Here is an 18,347-nt window from a genome sequence, read left to right on the forward strand (position 1 = left end):
CGGAATACTCAGATCTGGTGTGATAAGGTCATACCGCCATATTACAGATCTGTAATTCTTAGATGTGGTGTGATAAGACCATACCTCCATATTACAGACCCGTAGTACTAAAATCTGGAGTGATAAGGACATACCACCATATTACAGATCCATAGTACTCAAATCTGGTGTGATAAGGACATACCACCATATTACAGATTCGTAATACTCAGATCTGGTGTGATAAGGTCATACCGCCATATTACAGATCTGTAATACTCAGATCTGGTGTGATAAGGTCATACCGCCATATTACAGATCCGGAATACTCAGATCTGGTGTGATAAGGTCATACCGCCATATTACAGATCTGTAATTCTAGATGTGGTGTGATAAGATCATACCTCCATATTACAGACCCGTAGTACTAAAATCTGGAGTGATAAGGACATACCACCATATTACAGATTCGTAATACTCAGATCTGGTGTGATGAGGTCATGCCGTCATATTACAGATCCGTTTTACTCAGATCTGGTGTGATAAGGTCATACCGCCATATTACAGATCTGTAATACTCAGATCTGGTGTGATAAGGTCATACCGCCATATTACAGATCTGTAATACTCAGATCTGGTGTGATAAGGTCATACCGCCATATTACAGATCCGGAATACTCAGATCTGGTGTGATAAGGTCATACCGCCATATTACAGATCTGTAATTCTTAGATGTGGTGTGATAAGACCATACCTCCATATTACAGACCCGTAGTACTAAAATCTGGAGTGATAAGGACATACCACCATATTACAGATCCATAGTACTCAAATCTGGTGTGATAAGGACATACCACCATATTACAGATTCGTAATACTCAGATCTGGTGTGATAAGGTCATACCGCCATATTACAGATCTGTAATACTCAGATCTGGTGTGATAAGGTCATACCGCCATATTACAGATCCGGAATACTCAGATCTGGTGTGATAAGGTCATACCGCCATATTACTGATCTGTAATACTGAGATCTGGTGTGATAAGATCATACCGCCATATTACAGATCCGTAGTACTCAGATCTGGTGTGATAAGGACACACCGCCATATTACAGATCCGTAATACTAAAATCTGTTGTGATAAGGACATACCGCCATATTACAGATCTGTAATTCTTAGATGTGGTGTGATAAGGTCATACCGCCATATTACAGATTCGTAATACTCAGATCTGGTGTGATAAGGTCATACCGCCATATTACAGATCCATAGTACTCAAATCTGGTGTGATAAGGTCATACCACCATATTACAGATCCATAGTACTCAAATCTGGTGTGATAAGGACATACCACCATATTACAGATTCGTAATACTCAGATCTGGTGTGATAAGGTCATACCGCCATATTACAGATCCGTAGTACTCAGATCTGGTGTGATAAGGTCATTCCGCCATATTACAGATCCGTACTACTCAGATCTGGTGTGATAAGGACATACCGCCATACTACAGATCCGCAATACTAAAATCTGGTGTGATAAGGTCATACCACCATATTCATAGATCCATAGTACTCAAATCTGGTGTGATAAGGACATACCACCATATTACAGATCTGTAATACTCAGATCTGGTGTGATAAGGTCATACCACCATATTACAAATTCGTAATACTCAGATCTGGTGTGATAAGGACATACCACCATATAACAGAACTGTAATACTCAGATCTGGTGTGATAAGGTCATACCGCCATGTTACAGATCCATAGTACTCAAATCTGGTGTGATAAGGTCATACCACCATATTACAGATTCGTAATACTTAGATCTGGTGTGATAAGGACATACCACCATATTACAGATCTGTAGTACTCAGATCTGGTGTGATAAGGTCATACCGCCATATTACAGATCTGTAATACTCAGATCTGGTGTGATAAGGTCATATCGCCATATTACAGATCCGGAATACTCAGATCTGGTGTGATAAGGTCATACCACCATATTACAGATCCGGAAAACGCAGATCTGGTGTGATAAGGACATGCCGCCATACAGTATTACAAATCTGTAATACTCAGATGTGGTGTGATAAGGACATACCGCCATATTAAAGATTCGGAATACTCAGATCTGGTGTGATAAGGTTGTACGGAGGAAGGCCCCCGCAGAGTGTCTGGGCCGGAACCAAGGGGACCGCCATCTAGGTTCCTAAGGGAACAGTACCCGGGGAACGAAGGAGGAGAGTGGGCTGCTGAAAGTGACAGGACGGCAAGGGGAGGGGCGAGTATAAAAGGGACAGGGAGCGCGCAGGGGAGTCAGTTGGCTGAACGGCAGACACGAAGCAAGAGACTGCGGGACTTTGGGAGAACCAGAGTGACAGACGGTGACCTGAGAAGAGACCAGTGGCAGAGGGGAGACTTTCAGTGGCCTGCGGAGAGTAAGCGATGAACCTACCAACCAGAGACTTGCGCTTTTCTCCAATCCGGGGTCGCTCCCTGCCCACGGTCGTCCGCAGCTGTTACCTCTGTGCTTCAGCCTGTTGCGGCTGGTCCGCTGCTCCTCGCAGCCGCTGCCACTTCACTCCAGCCCGCGGCTGCGACCTGCCTGCTGCCGCCCCGCCTCAGTCCGCGACTGCGGCCTCTTCATCATCGGCCACAGTGGATGTCACCCCACCGCAGTCGGCAGTTGGGGCCTACTCCCCGCCTACAAGGGAACTCTTTGCCTAGGCCGTGCACGTGGCCTGCCAACCGCCACTCCTGGGAACTGTGACACAACCCTGCTTGGAGACTGGAGTCTCATTAAACTCGCTCACAAGCCGAACCCCGCTGTGTCTACAAGGGGTCACCTCATCAAAGGACTCCTTCTGGGCCTGTTGGGCCCCAACTCCTCCTGGGCGCTGGGGCGCCCGAAGACTACGACGGATCTTCAGCAGCTGGGCCCAGCGGCTGCGACGCTAACGCAGCCTCATCAGAGACGCCGAGGGATGTCAGGACGGATAAGAGACACTTTAGAAAATAGGGACCCGTAGTCGGCCATATCGCGGCACTATAGCAACTGGCTGTTGCCGGATTAGTCGTGTTCTCATTAAAAGTGCTTGTTTGTGCATAGTCCCTGCGAGGACAATATCTGTTATTGTTTTGGTTTGGTTGCTTAGCATAGCCCTAGCGGCTCAAATTTATAAAAGTTTCTTTAGTCAAAGTTCAACCCAGTCTTGCGTCTCGTCACTGCATCCTGCGTACTTGCTGTTACCTACATTTGGCGTAGTCAGCAGGATGCAGTCTCCGAGTGCAGACAACGACGCCCCAGACCAGGGCAGGTCCGTGAACTCGACAGATAGTGAGGGCCCCCGCTCCAGCATTTCGTTGGGGGCTATGCTAAGCAACCTGCCTAGGTTTTCCGGCTCTAATACCATGCTATGGAGTTGGACAGAACGGATGCGGGGGCTCTTTCAGATGCACCCGATGACTCCCGACCTAGAAGCCGAAATAGCTCTTATGGCATTAGACAGGGAGGCTCGGAATTCAGTAATGTTGAGGCCCCCGGGACACCGCAACACCTTTGATAAAGTTTTAGAGCTTTTAGAACAGACCCATGGGGACCCAACCAATGTGGGAGAGTTAAGGACCCGGTTGTTCAGTCAATGTTTTCTAAGAGTTGCATACGGCCGTCGAAAGAAAGGACGATGTAGGTGTAGGACCTATTGACATTACCTTATGCGACCTGTTGGTGACTGGACTGCGGGACCCGTTAATAAAGCAGGCATTACGGGAGCAGGTCAGAATGAATCCCCGTATAGACTTTTCAGAGGTGGGAAGTCAAGCACGCGCTCAAAAGCAAGAGCAGGGGATTGCGGTCCCTGTGGGAAAGGTCCGGAGTGTGTAGGCTTCCGTGAACACAGTTGAGAAGCCTCAATGGGTGAGGGCCCCCGCTCCAGCATTTCGTTGGGGGCTATGCTAAGCAACCTGCCTAGGTATTCCGGCTCTAATACCATGCTATGGAGTTGGACAGAACAGATGCGGGGGCTCTTTCGGATGCACCCGATGACTCCCGACCTAGAAGCCGAAATAGCTCTTATGGCATTAGACGGAGAGGCTCGGAATTCAGTAATGTTGAGGCCCCCGGGACACCGCAACACCTTTGATAAAATTTTACAGCTTTTAGAACAGACCCATGGGGACCCAACCAATGTGGGAGAGTTAAGGACCCGGTTGTTCAGTCAATGTTTTCTAAGAGTTGCATACGGCCGTCGAAAGAAAGGACGATGTAGGTGTAGGACCTATTGACATTACCTTATGCGACCTGTTGGTGACTGGACTGCGGGACCCGTTAATAAAGCAGGCATTACGGGAGCAGGTCAGAATGAATCCCCGTATAGACTTTTCAGAGGTGGGAAGTCAAGCACGCGCTCAAAAGCAAGAGCAGGGGATTGCGGTCCCTGTGGGAAAGGTCCGGAGTGTGTAGGCTTCCGTGAACACAGTTGAGGAGCCTCAATGGGTGGAGGAGATGAAACAATAATTGAAGAACATCAAGGGCGAGTTGGCCGAAGTGAAGAGAAGGACTGAGTCTGGGACTGGTCGGCCTAGTTTTAATCCCGATCCCTGGGGGTCCCGCTCCACCCAGGGCGGTCGATCTGCGCAGAACCGGTGCTATGAGTGTGGGGAGCCAGGCCACTTCGCCCGAGAGTGTCCGTGGCGTGGGAGATACCCACCTCGGCGGCCATTAAACTAGAGGGCTCCGGGCTGGGGGGACGCCGCTCGGAGCCAGAAACCATGATTAGGGGTGGTGGAAGTCCCGAAGATTTGGTTGTAAAATGTCCGGTGGTATGGGCAGAAGTAGAGGGCCGGGCCGTCCGGTGCCTAGTGGACACGGGGTCACAAGTGACAACTATGCCTGCAATGTATTTCCGGCAAAATTTCCCCGAGGCAGCGAGACTCCAGTGGAGATCCATGGTCAGACTAGTAGCCACCAATCAACTACCGGTACCTGTTGCCAGGGTGGTGTGGATACAGGTGACACTGTGCGGTAAATCCCTTGGTCGCAGAGGAGTGGTACTTACTCAAGGGGAAACCGATAAGCAGCATCCAGTCATTCTGGGCATGAACATACTACGGGAGATCGGCAATCTGCTCCTCAATGATTCCACGCACAAGATCCTGAAGAAGTGGGGTTCCCGCACAGCCCAAGGACAGGTATTCCAGCAGTTGGTGCGGGAAGCGCGAGTACATCAGGACTGCCGGGAGGGTGAGGCTCTGGGCAAAGTCATCGCGCCAGCGGCTCCCCTGCTTGTACTGCCTCCTGGGCAGACGGTGATGGCCCTGCCAATTCGAGCCTCGATACCCTTGGAGGGCGTAGAGATGCAGGTGCAGCCATGCTACTCGGAGCGCTTGCCTTCTGGCATACTGGTGGCCCGCTCCCTGACCACAGTGCAAAAAGGGACCGTCCTGATGCGCTGCGTCAACCTTGAAGACCAAGACATCGTCCTGAAAGCTCGGACCGAACTGGCCAAGCTAGTAAGGCCTTTGGAAGAAGTGCTGCCGGCCCTTGCGGTCTACTTTAATTGAGAGTGCAATCCGAGGTCCCTTGGGAAGTAACTATCCAGACTCTACAGGCTACTGAAATCTCGACTCAGGAGAAGGGCCGAAACATTGGAACAAATGCGGGCCGAGCTTTCCCAGATAAAAACACTGCTCGGACAGTACCACAAAGTATTTGCTAGTCATGAGGAAGATTTTTGATGTACCACCGCCATCACCCATGGAATTCCCACGGCAGGAGCGGCCCCCATCCGAGAACGATATCGACAAATACCTCCACAACTCTACCAAGAGGTGAAAACTTTGCTGGCCCAAATGTTGCGAAAGAGAGTTATTTGAGAAAGCCAAAGCCCCTGGGCGGCTCCCATTGTGTTGGTCCGCAAAAAGGATGGCACCTTACGATTCTGCGTGGACTATCGAAAGCTGAATGCTTGCACCATCAAAGACTCGTATCCACTACCCCGAATAGAAAAATCTTTGTCCGCCTTGGGGAAGGTGACGTATTTTTCAACTTTGGACCTGGCCTGTGGGTACTGGCAGGTGCCCATGTCTGAAGAAGACAGGGCTAAGATGGCATTCATACTTCCTATGGGACTATTTGAGTTCAATCGTATGCCATTCGGACTGGCTAACGCCCCAGGAACCTTTCAGCCTTTCAGTGGTTGATGGAGCGGTGTCTGGGAGATCTCAATTTTGAGGCCACGTTGATATACCTAGATGACATTATCATCTATGCTGCCACGTTTGAGGACCACCTGAAGCGGTTGGGGCACGTACTCGGCAGGCTGCAAAAGTATGGGTTGAAGGTAAAACCCCAAAAATGCCATTTATTTGGCACCCAGATTGAATATCTGGGCCATGTCGTCTCGGCAGAGGGCGTAAGGCCGTCCTGAGAAAAGGTTGCTGTCATTCAGGGATGGCCTACCCCCAAGACGATAAAAGACGTGCGGGCCTTCCTGGGGTTGGCTGGACACTACCGTCGTTTCGTAAAGAATTTTGCATGTCGAGCTCGAGCCCTGCACGACCTGCTAAAGGGGGCTCCCGCTGGGGAAAATGGACGAAAAATCCAGTGGCTACAACCTCAAGAAGAGGCCTTCCAAGACCTTAAGGCTGTGCTCTCGGATTCTCCGGTGTTAGCCTATGCGGATTTCTAGCAGCTGTTCATCCTACACACTGACGGGAGTCTTCATGGGCTTGGGGCTGTGTTGTCACAAGTTCAAGACGGCCGGGAGAGAGTGATCGCGTATGGAAGCCTCTCACTCCATGATTCCGAGCGCAACCCTGACAATTACAGATCCTTTAAGCTTGAGCTCCTCGCAGTAGTGTGGGCCATAATGGAGCGGTTCGCAGAGTACCTGGCGTGCGGACCGACAATAACCCGCTGGCCCATCTGAAAAACGACAAACTGGGGGCTCTGGAACAAAGATGGGTGGCCCGGATGGTGAAGTTCAACTATAAAATTATCTACAAAAGGGGGGCCGAGAATGTACACGCTGACGCCCACTCCAGGATTCGACATACAACCCCAGAGAAGAGTCGAGATGATGAACTAGAAGGGGAAGAGATACCGTTCGCCCTCACCGCTGCCGTGCTCACAGCTGCCTCCCAGAAAGCACTCCCCTTGAAGACCCTAAGGGGCATGCTGGAGCAATCCCGTGATAGATGGATTCAACAGCAGCAAGAAGACGAAGAAATTGGACTTCTCCGGACATGGGTCGCTGCTGGCAAACTGCCCACTGACTCCCAAAGACAGACTTTGACTCAGGACATGTCGCTGATGTTATGACAATGGGAGAGGCTGGTTATCCGAAAAGGACTATTGTATCGTAAAATGACATCAAGAACAACATCTATGACGATTTGGCAGGTAGTTGCGCCTGGAGCCCAACTTAACGAACTGGCTCGAGAAGCCCACGAAAAAAGGGGCTCATTTCGGAGCTCAAAAGACCTTACAATGGTTACAACAGATAACTTACCACCCACGCTTGCATGCTGTTGTGGACGAGACTTGCCGGGCCTGCCGCCTATGCGAATTAGCCAAAGCGCCCGCCCAGCAAGCCTCAGTACAAACAATCGTGATCTCAGTACCCCTCGAGCTTCTGACGGTGGATTACCTGACCATTGGGCCCGCATTTCAGGGGGATGAACACTGCCTCGTCATGGTAGACCATTTCACTAAGTTCGCTGTGGACACTCCCACTCGAGACCAGACCGCGGAGTCGGCCGCCTCTGCAATTTGTAGAAACTTTATACAAGTTTATGGCTGCCCTCAATGGATACATTCCGATCAAAGAGCATGTTTTTTGGGAAAGATTATGGAGGAACTACACCATCTCTACGGTACTGACAAATCTCGGACCACGCCATACCACCCGCAGGGAAACGGGGCCTGCGAATGATTTAATCGGACATTAATTCAAATGTTGCGTACTTTGGAGAGTGACAAGAAGGCCCGTTGGCCCGAATATGTCCCTGAATTAGTATGGGTTTATAGCAACCGAGTACATCGGGTTACTGGCTATACCCCCTACTCCCTGTTATTCGGATGAGAAGGCAAAGGGATTACGGAGGTAGAGTTGGACCCAGGGGAACCTCGGCCCTGGACCGGGGTATCATCATGGGTCCGAAATCACCGGCACCGGCTGCAAACTCTTCATTGAATCGTACATACTAAACTCCAAGACTTAGAACACCCAGGAAAGAATGTATCTCCACCTCCCAACCTCCAAAGCGGAGACCGAGTGCTCGTACTTGACCAACGCCCCCAAAACAAATTAGAGCCACACTGGGAAGAGAGCCCCTATTGGGTCCTATGTCGTATAAACCCTGAAGGACCTGTGTACGAGATACGACCCGAGAAAGACGACACGCTGCCTACTCGCATTGTGCACCATAATATGTTACGCCCATGTATTTCCACCGACCCGAAACAACCTGAACCTACTCCTCAGATCTCCGAACCATTGCCTGTGTACTGGGACCCAGACGATGAAGAAGACTTCCCCACAAGATCCAGAGACTCTCTACTCAATGACAAACCAACTGACACAATTAGCCTGGCCGAAACAGCTAGTCCACCACCATCCACCACCGCAGAAGACTCCACCCTAGTCGAACTAAGACGCTACGAGTGGTGAACAGCTGGCAAACCCCCCGAACGATATGAACAGGATCAGTTCATATGGCAACAAAAACTGACACCTCCGCAGACCAACCCAAGTATACTGAGGCCCTCGCGCAAGGACTGGCGAGTATACAGGATGGGAGAGTGTAGGGAGGAGGGCCCCCGCAGAGTGGGCCGGAACCATGGGGACCGCCATCTAGGTTCCTAAGGGAACAGTACCCGGGGAATGAAGGAGGAGAGTGGGCTGCTGAAAGTGACAGGACGGCAAGGGGAGGGGCGAGTATAAAAGGGACAGGGAGCGCGCAGGGGAGTCAGTTGGCTGAACGGCAGACACAAAGCAAGAGACTGCGGGACTTTGGGAGAACCAGAGCGACAGACGGTGACTTGAGAAAAGACCAGCGGCAGAGGGGAGACTTTCAGTGGCCTGTGGAGAGTAAGCGACGAACCTACCAACCAGAGACTTGCGCTTTACTCCAATCCGGGGTCGCTCCCTGCCCACGGTCGTCCGCAGCTGTTACCTCTGTGCTTCAGCCTGTTGCGGCTGGTCCGCCGTCCCTCCCACCCAGCCGCTGCCACTTCACTCCAGCCCGCGGCTGTGGCCTGCCTGCTGCCGCCCCGCCTCTTCATCATCGGCCACAGTGGACGTCACCCCGCCGCAGTCGGCAGTTGGGGCCTACTCCCCGCCTACAGGGGAACTCTTGGCCTGGGCCGTGCACGTGGCCTGCCAACCGCCACTCCTGGGAACTGCGACACAACCCTGCTTGGAGACTGGAGTCTCATTAAACTCGCTCACAAGCCAAACCCTGTTGCGTCTACGCCAACGCAGCCTCATCAGAGACGCCGAGGGACGTCAGGACGGATAAGTGACACTTTAGAAAATAGGGATCCATGGTCGGCCATATCGCGGCACTATAGCAACCGGCTGTTGCCGGATTAGCCGTGTTCTCATTTAGAGTGCTTGTTTGTGCATAGTCCCTGCGAGGACAATATCTGTTATTGTTTTGGTTTGGTTGCTTAGCATAACCCTAGCGGCTCAAATTTATAAAAGTTTCTTTAGTCAAAGTTCAACCCAGTCTCGCGTCTCGTCACTGCATCCCGCGTACATGCTGTTAATCATACCACCATATTACAGATCCGGAATACTCAGATCTGGTGTGATAAGGTCATACCGCCATATTACAGATCTGTAATACTCAGATCTCATGTGATAAGGTCATACCGCCATATTACAGATCCAGAATACTCAGATCTGGTGTGATAAGATCATACCTCCATATTACAGATCTGTAATACTCAGATCTGGTGTGATAAGGACATACCGCCATACAATATTACAGATCCGTAATACTCAGATCTGGTGTGATAAGCACATACCGCCATATTACAGATCCGTAGTACTCAGATCTGGTGTGATAAGATCATACCTCCATATTACAGATCTGTAATACTCAGATCTGGTGTGATAAGGACATACCGCCATACAATATTACAGATCCGTAATACTCAGATCTGGTGTGATAAGCACATACCGCCATATTACAGATCCGTAGTACTCAGATCTGGTGTGATAAGATCATACCTCCATATTACAGATCTGTATTATTCAGATCTGGTGTGATAAGGTAATACCGCCATATTACAGATCCGGAATACTCAGATCTGGTGTGATAAGGTCATCTCTATGAGCCCTTCGTAAGAAAGGCTTTATTGCATGGACAGGGCTGACCTGTGTACGGATGGTTTTTGGAGTGTTATTAGATTTTTCTCCTATGATATACATCTCCATATACTTGTTAATGACCAAACCCGCTACAGCCCAATCCTGTTCCTCTTGTCAGCATCAAATATGACAAGATCTATGCTTTAAATGCTCATATTGTGTTTGCAAACTATTTTGTTAGGCAGAAATCATTTGTCACATTTTCCCTCCTTACATTAAAATCCCTGACAGACAATATTAAATGCCTACCATTTTGGCGAATGTTATAAATGACTTTCTTTCCTTCCTCATCCGTCGCCATCCTAAATGTAATAGTACATTCATTTTCACCTTGCATGGTGCAGAAAATAGATTTATCCTCTGAGAAATCTGAAGGGAAGAGAAGAGAAAGAGACAGGACAAATAAAATGCATGACATCGACACAACAGCCTTGATGGATTGTCATGTCACAGCCGGCTCGCCAATGGTTGAGACAGAAGTCCATAGATGAAATTGCTACAGAACGTTCAATATTTTCTTGTCTTTTCCTTGGCTTGGAGGGATAAAGTCTCAGCCAGGCTTAGATTATTCTTGTCTAAGTATATCCAGCATATGTCAGTCACCATCGACCGTGTAATGTATTCAACGGTGCGAAAATGGCTCCGCCATTCAAAGCACCTCGACTATGGGCCTCGTAAAGGGCTCGGGGCACATAATGGCCTCATTTTTGTGTAAAGGAAACTGTGTTCTCCATTACTTTCCAGTTACCTGAAGACACTGGAGCAAAGATAGAAATTCTTCTATGGAAGCACTGAGATACCCCGGGGCGGCCTCTTACTATGCATGGCTTGGCGTACGTTGTCACAACAGTTGGAATCAGTTATGTTAAGAAAACAAGGAATGTCGGCTCGGTGTAATGTGACTCGCTAGGTGAAGAAAAATGTTTATGGGTAAGATCTTTCTATGCTTGGTGGCAACTGGGTGCTGATGGACTCCTGAATTTGATGAGGATATAAAACACCCCAAAATTATTACCTCCATCTATATCCTACCATGTGAAAATCCATTAATTTACATGTCCAAAAACTATCACCTCCATCTATATACTACCATGGCAAAATCCATTAATTTAAATGTCCAAAAATTACTCTACTTTACAAGCTCGCAGGTTCTTCCAAAATGACTGTTCATTAAAACAGTATGCTGGTAAAAGCGATGTGAAAGATGCTGTTATGGTTTTCACCCAGCAAATATATGGCAGATACATTCGCAGTGGGCAGTTTAATAATAGTGCTATACAATTAGTACTGCTCAATAATAGTATTGTGATGTGCGGTCACAAGTCTTGGGTGTCATCAGATCATCGGTGGCGTCCTCGTTAGCTAATGCACAGATTGCAGACCCTTAGGCTAGTTTCACACATCCTGTATTTGGTCTGGATTTTCGAGTGGATTTTCTGCACATTAAATCCACAGCATTTTGCAGCACCAGCAAAGTAAAGGTCGATCTTATCCACAAGCTGCGTTTTGATTTGTTGCGGAAATTGCTTGTTGCACGTTTTGAATCCAAAGCATGTCAATTCTTTGTACAGAATCAGCGTGGATTTCGCCTCTTGCAACGGTAAAGGACGAAATCTGTACGGAATGTTGTGTATTTGGTGTGGATTTTACGCAAATTTCGAGACTAAAACCTGCAGCGCTTCTGCATCTAAAATCCACTCATATTTTCGACACTTATTCATGTATTATTATGTGCGGTTTTTTTGTTGTTATGGAAATCACAATAAAACGCAACTCAACCTGCCACTTGAATTGTTGCTTTCGTAGGGTTACAAGTGTCTTACATAAAGCGTAGAGACGGATCCACTTTATATTAAGTAGTGATGTACAGAAGAGCTGCTGTAGTCATTCACTGGATAGAATAAACCATAGATAGATAAATAATAGCAGTATGTTGGCTGTCTCCAGTTGGAGGTATTCGGTTTGTGTTCTTTCTATGATGTCTCTCATGCTATATATATGTCACATAAACTAATTATAAAAAAAAATAATACATGTTTTTATCCAACTGGGATGATTTCCAGGTAAAATATTTCAGGGACCTGTTATGGGCTCATTAGAAGCAATTATAGGCTTACATTCTGGATTCCTGGATGCGTCGTCTCTGCCGACGGTGGCATCCATCAGGTTACATGTCTCTGCACATACCCCAGGTTGCTGCTCTTCTGAAAGCAGATGGCATTCAACGCAGGGTCTGCATAAAGGAACAAGCAGGTCATTTATCTCCGCCTGTCACCAAGCACAATGAAAAAGTGAACATACAAAAGTCATAAGTTCTCTGCTGAGAACATTCCACCGATGTACAATATTCATTGTCCTGAAAAATATCCCCCTTCCCCGTCTCACATTTCTTTCCGTCCTTCCATATGTTTCTGAGACAGTCCTGGGGGCTACATAAGTCAGACAGTGCTGTATAATAAATTACGCTTTAGTCATCGTACCTGAAGCTCATGCACAGTCATTTTTTAGGACTCAGATGTCACCTCCTGATTTGTGACCTTGCCCTTTTCAATGCCTGGAGGCGCTAAGTTCATCAGGGATGTATTCAACTCTACTAGGTCATGGAAAGATCTTGTATACTGGCCCGTACTGGGAATACATGAGTGGTTATACTGACAGGACTTTGCTTTAGGATCTTGGAGAGGGGCTATAACCTAGGAATGACGATATTTCTATGCGTTTCATTTCTGTGATTTCACAAAGTACATATTCTATTTTCTCCCATGCTCCATCGCTGGTGACCTATTGGGCTACATACACCCTTGATAGCTGGAATCAAGTCTTAAATCTTACATTTCCGTGGTCAGCTGATTGGCGGGGTCTGGGGTCCGAACACTGCAACATTCACTGATCCCTAGAACAGACTTTGAAATGCTCCATTGGAATATGCCGCCAACACTCCAACCATTCTCTATGGGACTGTTGGAGGAGGCGCAGCTTTGTACTACGTTATCAGTGACGATGCATGAGTAGAGGCGAGACATGCATGTGTAGCCAATGTTGATTTCAGGTAGAGCATTTCACATCCCCATTCTAATTATAGGAATAGATCCCAGCGGTTGGATCCCCGCCGATCAGAAATGTATCAACAATGTTGTGGATAGGTGATAGCTTTCAATGTTGGGAATAACTCATTAAAGGTAGATTTTAATTAACAGATTTTGGAATAGTAATTATAATCATTTTTACAATTGTATGTGTTAAAAAAAGTTCCTGTGCTGAAATAATCTAATAAACGTGCCCCTGCTATGTACTGTGTAATGTCTGTGTCTGACCATGCAGAGCTGCTCCAGTTCATGGTCGGAACATACCACAGCTCCAGGTGAGGAGGGAAACATAAGTCACTTATGATAAGTGAGTATATAGATGAAACAGCAGGGACTCATAGCTGCTGCTTTCTGAATAAACACATTTCTCGTTCTTATCAAAGGAGTGAGTGTTTCTGATACATCACCAGTCCTTTGAGCTCATCATAAATCAAGACAATGACATGTTATCTCAGTGGCCACTGGAGCTCTTATGTCACGGATTTGATTTATGATGAGCTCAGAGGGATGGAGATGTGTCAGAAACACTCACTCCTGTGATAAAACAGGCAGGGAAAATGTGTTACCTTAGGCATGGAAGTTTATTACATCAGAAAGCAGCAACTGTGAGCCCCTGCTGTTTCGTATGTATATCTGTCATATGTTATCATCGTGCTCACACACTCACACGGGGGACCAGGAAAAGGAAAGGACTACCAAAGAGAGAAGCCGCACCTGTACCCAACTGGTCCCTGTACAGACTAGAAAAGGCCCTAGCCGCACAGCTAAATACAGCTATTCGGACCTGACTCCCTAAAAGGCCATTGAGGGAGTTATTGTACCTCCTGAGGAACCAGAACGGAGGCCACATCACAAATCCAACAAAAGTTGAGGAAAGTGTGCAGTGAGACATGAGAACCCAGGGTGAGAAACTACAAAAAATTCACAAAGGATGGATAGGGATAAATAAGAAGAACCAAAACCAAACAGAATAAGTGAAACCTCCCAGACCCTCAAAAATGGAGAAGAAGGAAAAGGTGCTGGGGAGGAAAAGATTTGCAGCAGGAAAAATAACTGGGGCTTACCGGACAAAGTAAACCCCCTAGCTGAGGAGCTGGAACTTCAAACACCAATCTATATGGAAGTATAGATATTTAGTATAGATATAGCAAGTGAGGTAAGTGAAGGTAGAACATATACAGCTCATCCAAAAATGTGATAGGACAGGTCCAAAAGGAAAAATGGAAAACACCTGGGGAGAAATCACCCAAGAAAGGAAAACCAAGACAAAAGAAACCATCACCATTTGGACAGAGATGAAAAGGACTGTAGCACAGCAGATGAGGAAACCGACCATGCAGCAAAAGGTCACCGGATTGAGTACTGAAACCGAGTCATGACATGATAAGTGTCTTATGCCCTCCCCCACTCGAAGGCAGACCCCGAAACGCACGTCGAGACTTTGTAGTACAATTCTAGCAGGAGGAGATGCCACCGTGCTTATTGTCAGCCTACAGTATTTATTTGTTGCACCATAGAGGACCTGAACATATGGGCATATATTAAACTCTACAAATCATGCTGTTAGTTTAATACCTATATGTGATATATATTCAGTGCATGGAGCCCATTACATATGGATACATTTATGAGAGTGATTCAATTCTGGACTACTATTTCTTTGTATTTATTGCACTAAGCATTTTATTAAAGCATTAATTCCCAAATGAAATTTTTGTTAAAATGTTTGCTATATATACATTTTATTATAAATATTTGGACCTATACAATATCCTTCTTTTAGGGTTAGATAAACGAACAGTGCACATGTGGAATTCACAGGGGTGAGACTTTACCTTTGCGAACTGCAGGGATCCCCACAAGTTGGACACTTTTCACAAGTATCTCCGGAGACGCCAGGGCTGTTACAGATGCACTTGCCACATTCACACCTTCCTCGGCCACTGCACAGGGTTCCAGTTTCTGAGATGCAGGAGTCGATACTTGACGTGCAGTTGCAGTACTGTCCGGTCCAGCCGCTCTGACAGACGCACTCTCCACAATCACAGATACCATGACCTATAGATACGACGATAACACAACACTATTACTGGCGGGCTACCTGTGCTTCGATGGTTGCAGAAAAACTATAATGCCCAACATTATAACTCCCTGTCCCCTCCCTATCACAGATTTTTCTTTTTAGGTAATAAAAGTTTTGAAACAAGTTCTTATTTTAAGGGGTATTCATAGGTCAGCAGTTCATGGCTGTGATGAGAACATCTGGGTGCGGTGACCAGAAGTGGTTGGCACCATGGAAACAGCCAAGTGGCCGCAACGCTGCTGGAATTTAGGGAAAGAGTCTAGCTCACTGTGCTGGGCTGTTTCTGTAACTCCCATTCACTTCTATAAGTGTTATGGAAACTGCATAGTGCAGACCACATGGCTGCTTCTGTAGTGCAGACCACGTGGCTACTTCTGTAGTGCAGATTGCTTGGCTGCTTCTGTAGTGCAGATCACTTGGCTGCTTCTGTAGTGCCGATCACTTGGCTGCTTCTGTAGTGCAGACCATTTGGCTGCTTCTGTAGTGCAGACCACTTGGCTGCTTCTGTAGTGCAGACCACTTGGCTGCTTCTGTAGTGCAGACCACTTGTAGTCACTGCACACAGATACATATTCCCATCTCGTCTATGAATGGTTGACATGTGAATATCCCTTTAAGACCTCTGGAACCTTTAGGCTATGTACCCACTTTGAGCTTTAGGAGAGTTTTTGATGCTGCAGATTTTCTGCACCTATTAGGGTACATGCCCACGATCAGGAAACGTAGCATTTTGGAGCGTATTTTAGCTGCCTCCAAAACGCTGCATTCTGTGTACATTATAAGCACAGTGGATGGGATTTATAGAAATCCCATGCCCACTGTGCTTCTATTTAACGCTGCATAAACTCAGCTGCGGTGCGGGTTCACGAGCCGCAGCATGTACATTTCTATAGCAGAGACGCTAGTCTCCTCTGCGTATGAATCCTCTGTGATCCCCTGCTGTAATGTCAGTATTGTTTTTTGCTTCCTCCCCTGCCCAGGAGATGTGGTCTGCTCCGTACATGGTCAGACACAGACAATTTTTAAAATGAACTTTCGTTCGTGGGAAAATCCCTTTAATGTGACCGGCTTCCTCTGCCTGTAGACACGTCACGCATCTGCTGCCGGGATCAGCCGAATGATTCACTGCACCTGCTCAGAATTCACGCAGGCGCAGTAAATCAGACTGCCGCCATCTTTGTGCAGACAGATAACGCTGATCCCAGCGGCGGCGTGTTTGCGACGGTGCTCCGCTGGTGGTACGGCGCAAGAGGCTGCATACAGCATATACAGTGTGTGTGTGTGGTGAGTACGGCGTATACTGTGTGTGTGTGGTGCATAAGGCATATACAGTGTGTGTGTGTGTGTGTGTGGTGCGACAGTGTTCCGCTGGTGGTACCGCGCAAGAGGCTGGTACCACCAGCTGTTTCCATATTGAGACACCCATCACTTGGGTGTCCCAATATGGTGCTCAGTGAACTTCCGCCGCTTGGAATCCTGGGATCCTGAGACATCTGGACGGAACAGGATGTGAAGACATTACAAGGTAAGTATATATTAAGATTCTGTGCAGCATGCAAAGTAATGAAACTCTGTAAATCACTTTATTAGGGAATGTGTCTTCATTCCTGTAACAAATGCATATAAGTGGCTTCCAAACCCTGGATTTTCCCAAGTCTGTTTTCTGCCTTTAGGTGCATTGATATCAGACCTTACTCCTTTGGAGTACAGATGATGGCAGTGAAGGTCAGCTCAGCACCTTTGTCACTAACTCTGGGGATAAGCAGCTGCAGGAGCTTGTTCTAATAAGTATAGTGCTCAGAAGAGGACAAAACATGATGGACCCCTACCCCCTATGGCTCCTTACTCCACCATTTTATTAAGCTGTATCTCTGTTCTGAGGACACAGATATAATTATAGTCAGGACATGCCCCCGACCTCCCGGGATAGTGCAATGGCTTTCAAAAATTTGGGCCTGTCCCTCTGGATCCAGGATGGTTGGGAGGTATAATTACGACTATGTGAAGCCCAGTGGCTCAGTGGTTATCACTGTTGCCTGGGATCTGGAGTCACATCAGACCAGGTACAACATCTGCACGAAATTAGTATGTTCTCCCCATGTTTCCTTCAAGGGAAAACTATTTACCTACGCTAATTTGGAATTTAGATTGTGGGCACAAATGGGTGAAGTAAGCAGGGAATTTGCATTTTTGCACAGTTGTAATTTTTCATTACTTCTAGTGGTTACTATTTACCTCCACAAATCAGTCCTCCGTGCCTGACACATGAAAAGTCATCACATTCACAGCGAGGTCCATAAACTCGTCCATACACAGAGGGGTTGCAGATACATTGTCCACAAAAGCACTCCCCCCGTCCGGAGCACGTGTCCAGCTCTTTACAGGAGCTATTGTTCAGCGAGGCTTCGTTGCATTCACATTGGGCTCCTAAGAATCCAGGTTTACAGACGCAAACGCCGCACTGTAAAGAGCCGCTGCCCTGGCTGCACTCGGCGCTGGCCTCTTCTGCCTCCGCTTTACAAGAACACGAGCATTCAGGCTGAATCTCAATCTCCAGGCTGTCCTGAAGACCTACAGGCTTTATTATAACATGCCTTGTGTGTTTTTCACAGGAGGTTGAGCTCACGGTCACATTGAAGGAAACCTGGAAATAAACACAATAATATAATACATGAACTTGTTTCCTTTTATTAATGCACATTCCCTATAAGTGTTTCTAAAAAGTAATGGGAAAGACCACCATTGACGTCATCTGCCCCCTAGGGGGAGCTGTCTGCACATAGATTTATATAGCGTGCATTGAGCTCAATA

The 18,347-nt window shown here is 47.4% G+C and overlaps 1 protein-coding gene across 1 annotated transcript in view; it reads right to left on the reverse strand.

The window, feature by feature from the left end:
* Positions 1-18,347, reverse strand: part of ITGB6 (integrin subunit beta 6) — an 83,397-nt gene that overhangs the window by 18,437 nt on the left and 46,613 nt on the right. The window contains exons 10-13 of the mRNA XM_073545718.1: positions 17,772-18,180; positions 15,289-15,511; positions 12,485-12,600; positions 10,617-10,736 (exon numbers count right to left, since the gene is read on the reverse strand). Of these exons, the coding sequence (XP_073401819.1) occupies positions 10,617-10,736; positions 12,485-12,600; positions 15,289-15,511; positions 17,772-18,180 (868 nt within the window). The remainder of the gene's footprint in view (positions 1-10,616; positions 10,737-12,484; positions 12,601-15,288; positions 15,512-17,771; positions 18,181-18,347) is intronic.

The sequence above is a fragment of the Dendrobates tinctorius genome, unplaced genomic scaffold, assembly GCF_039654945.1.
Source record: "Dendrobates tinctorius isolate UK_male_01 unplaced genomic scaffold, ASM3965494v1 ptg000143l, whole genome shotgun sequence".
Lineage (NCBI taxonomy): Eukaryota > Metazoa > Chordata > Amphibia > Anura > Dendrobatidae > Dendrobates > Dendrobates tinctorius.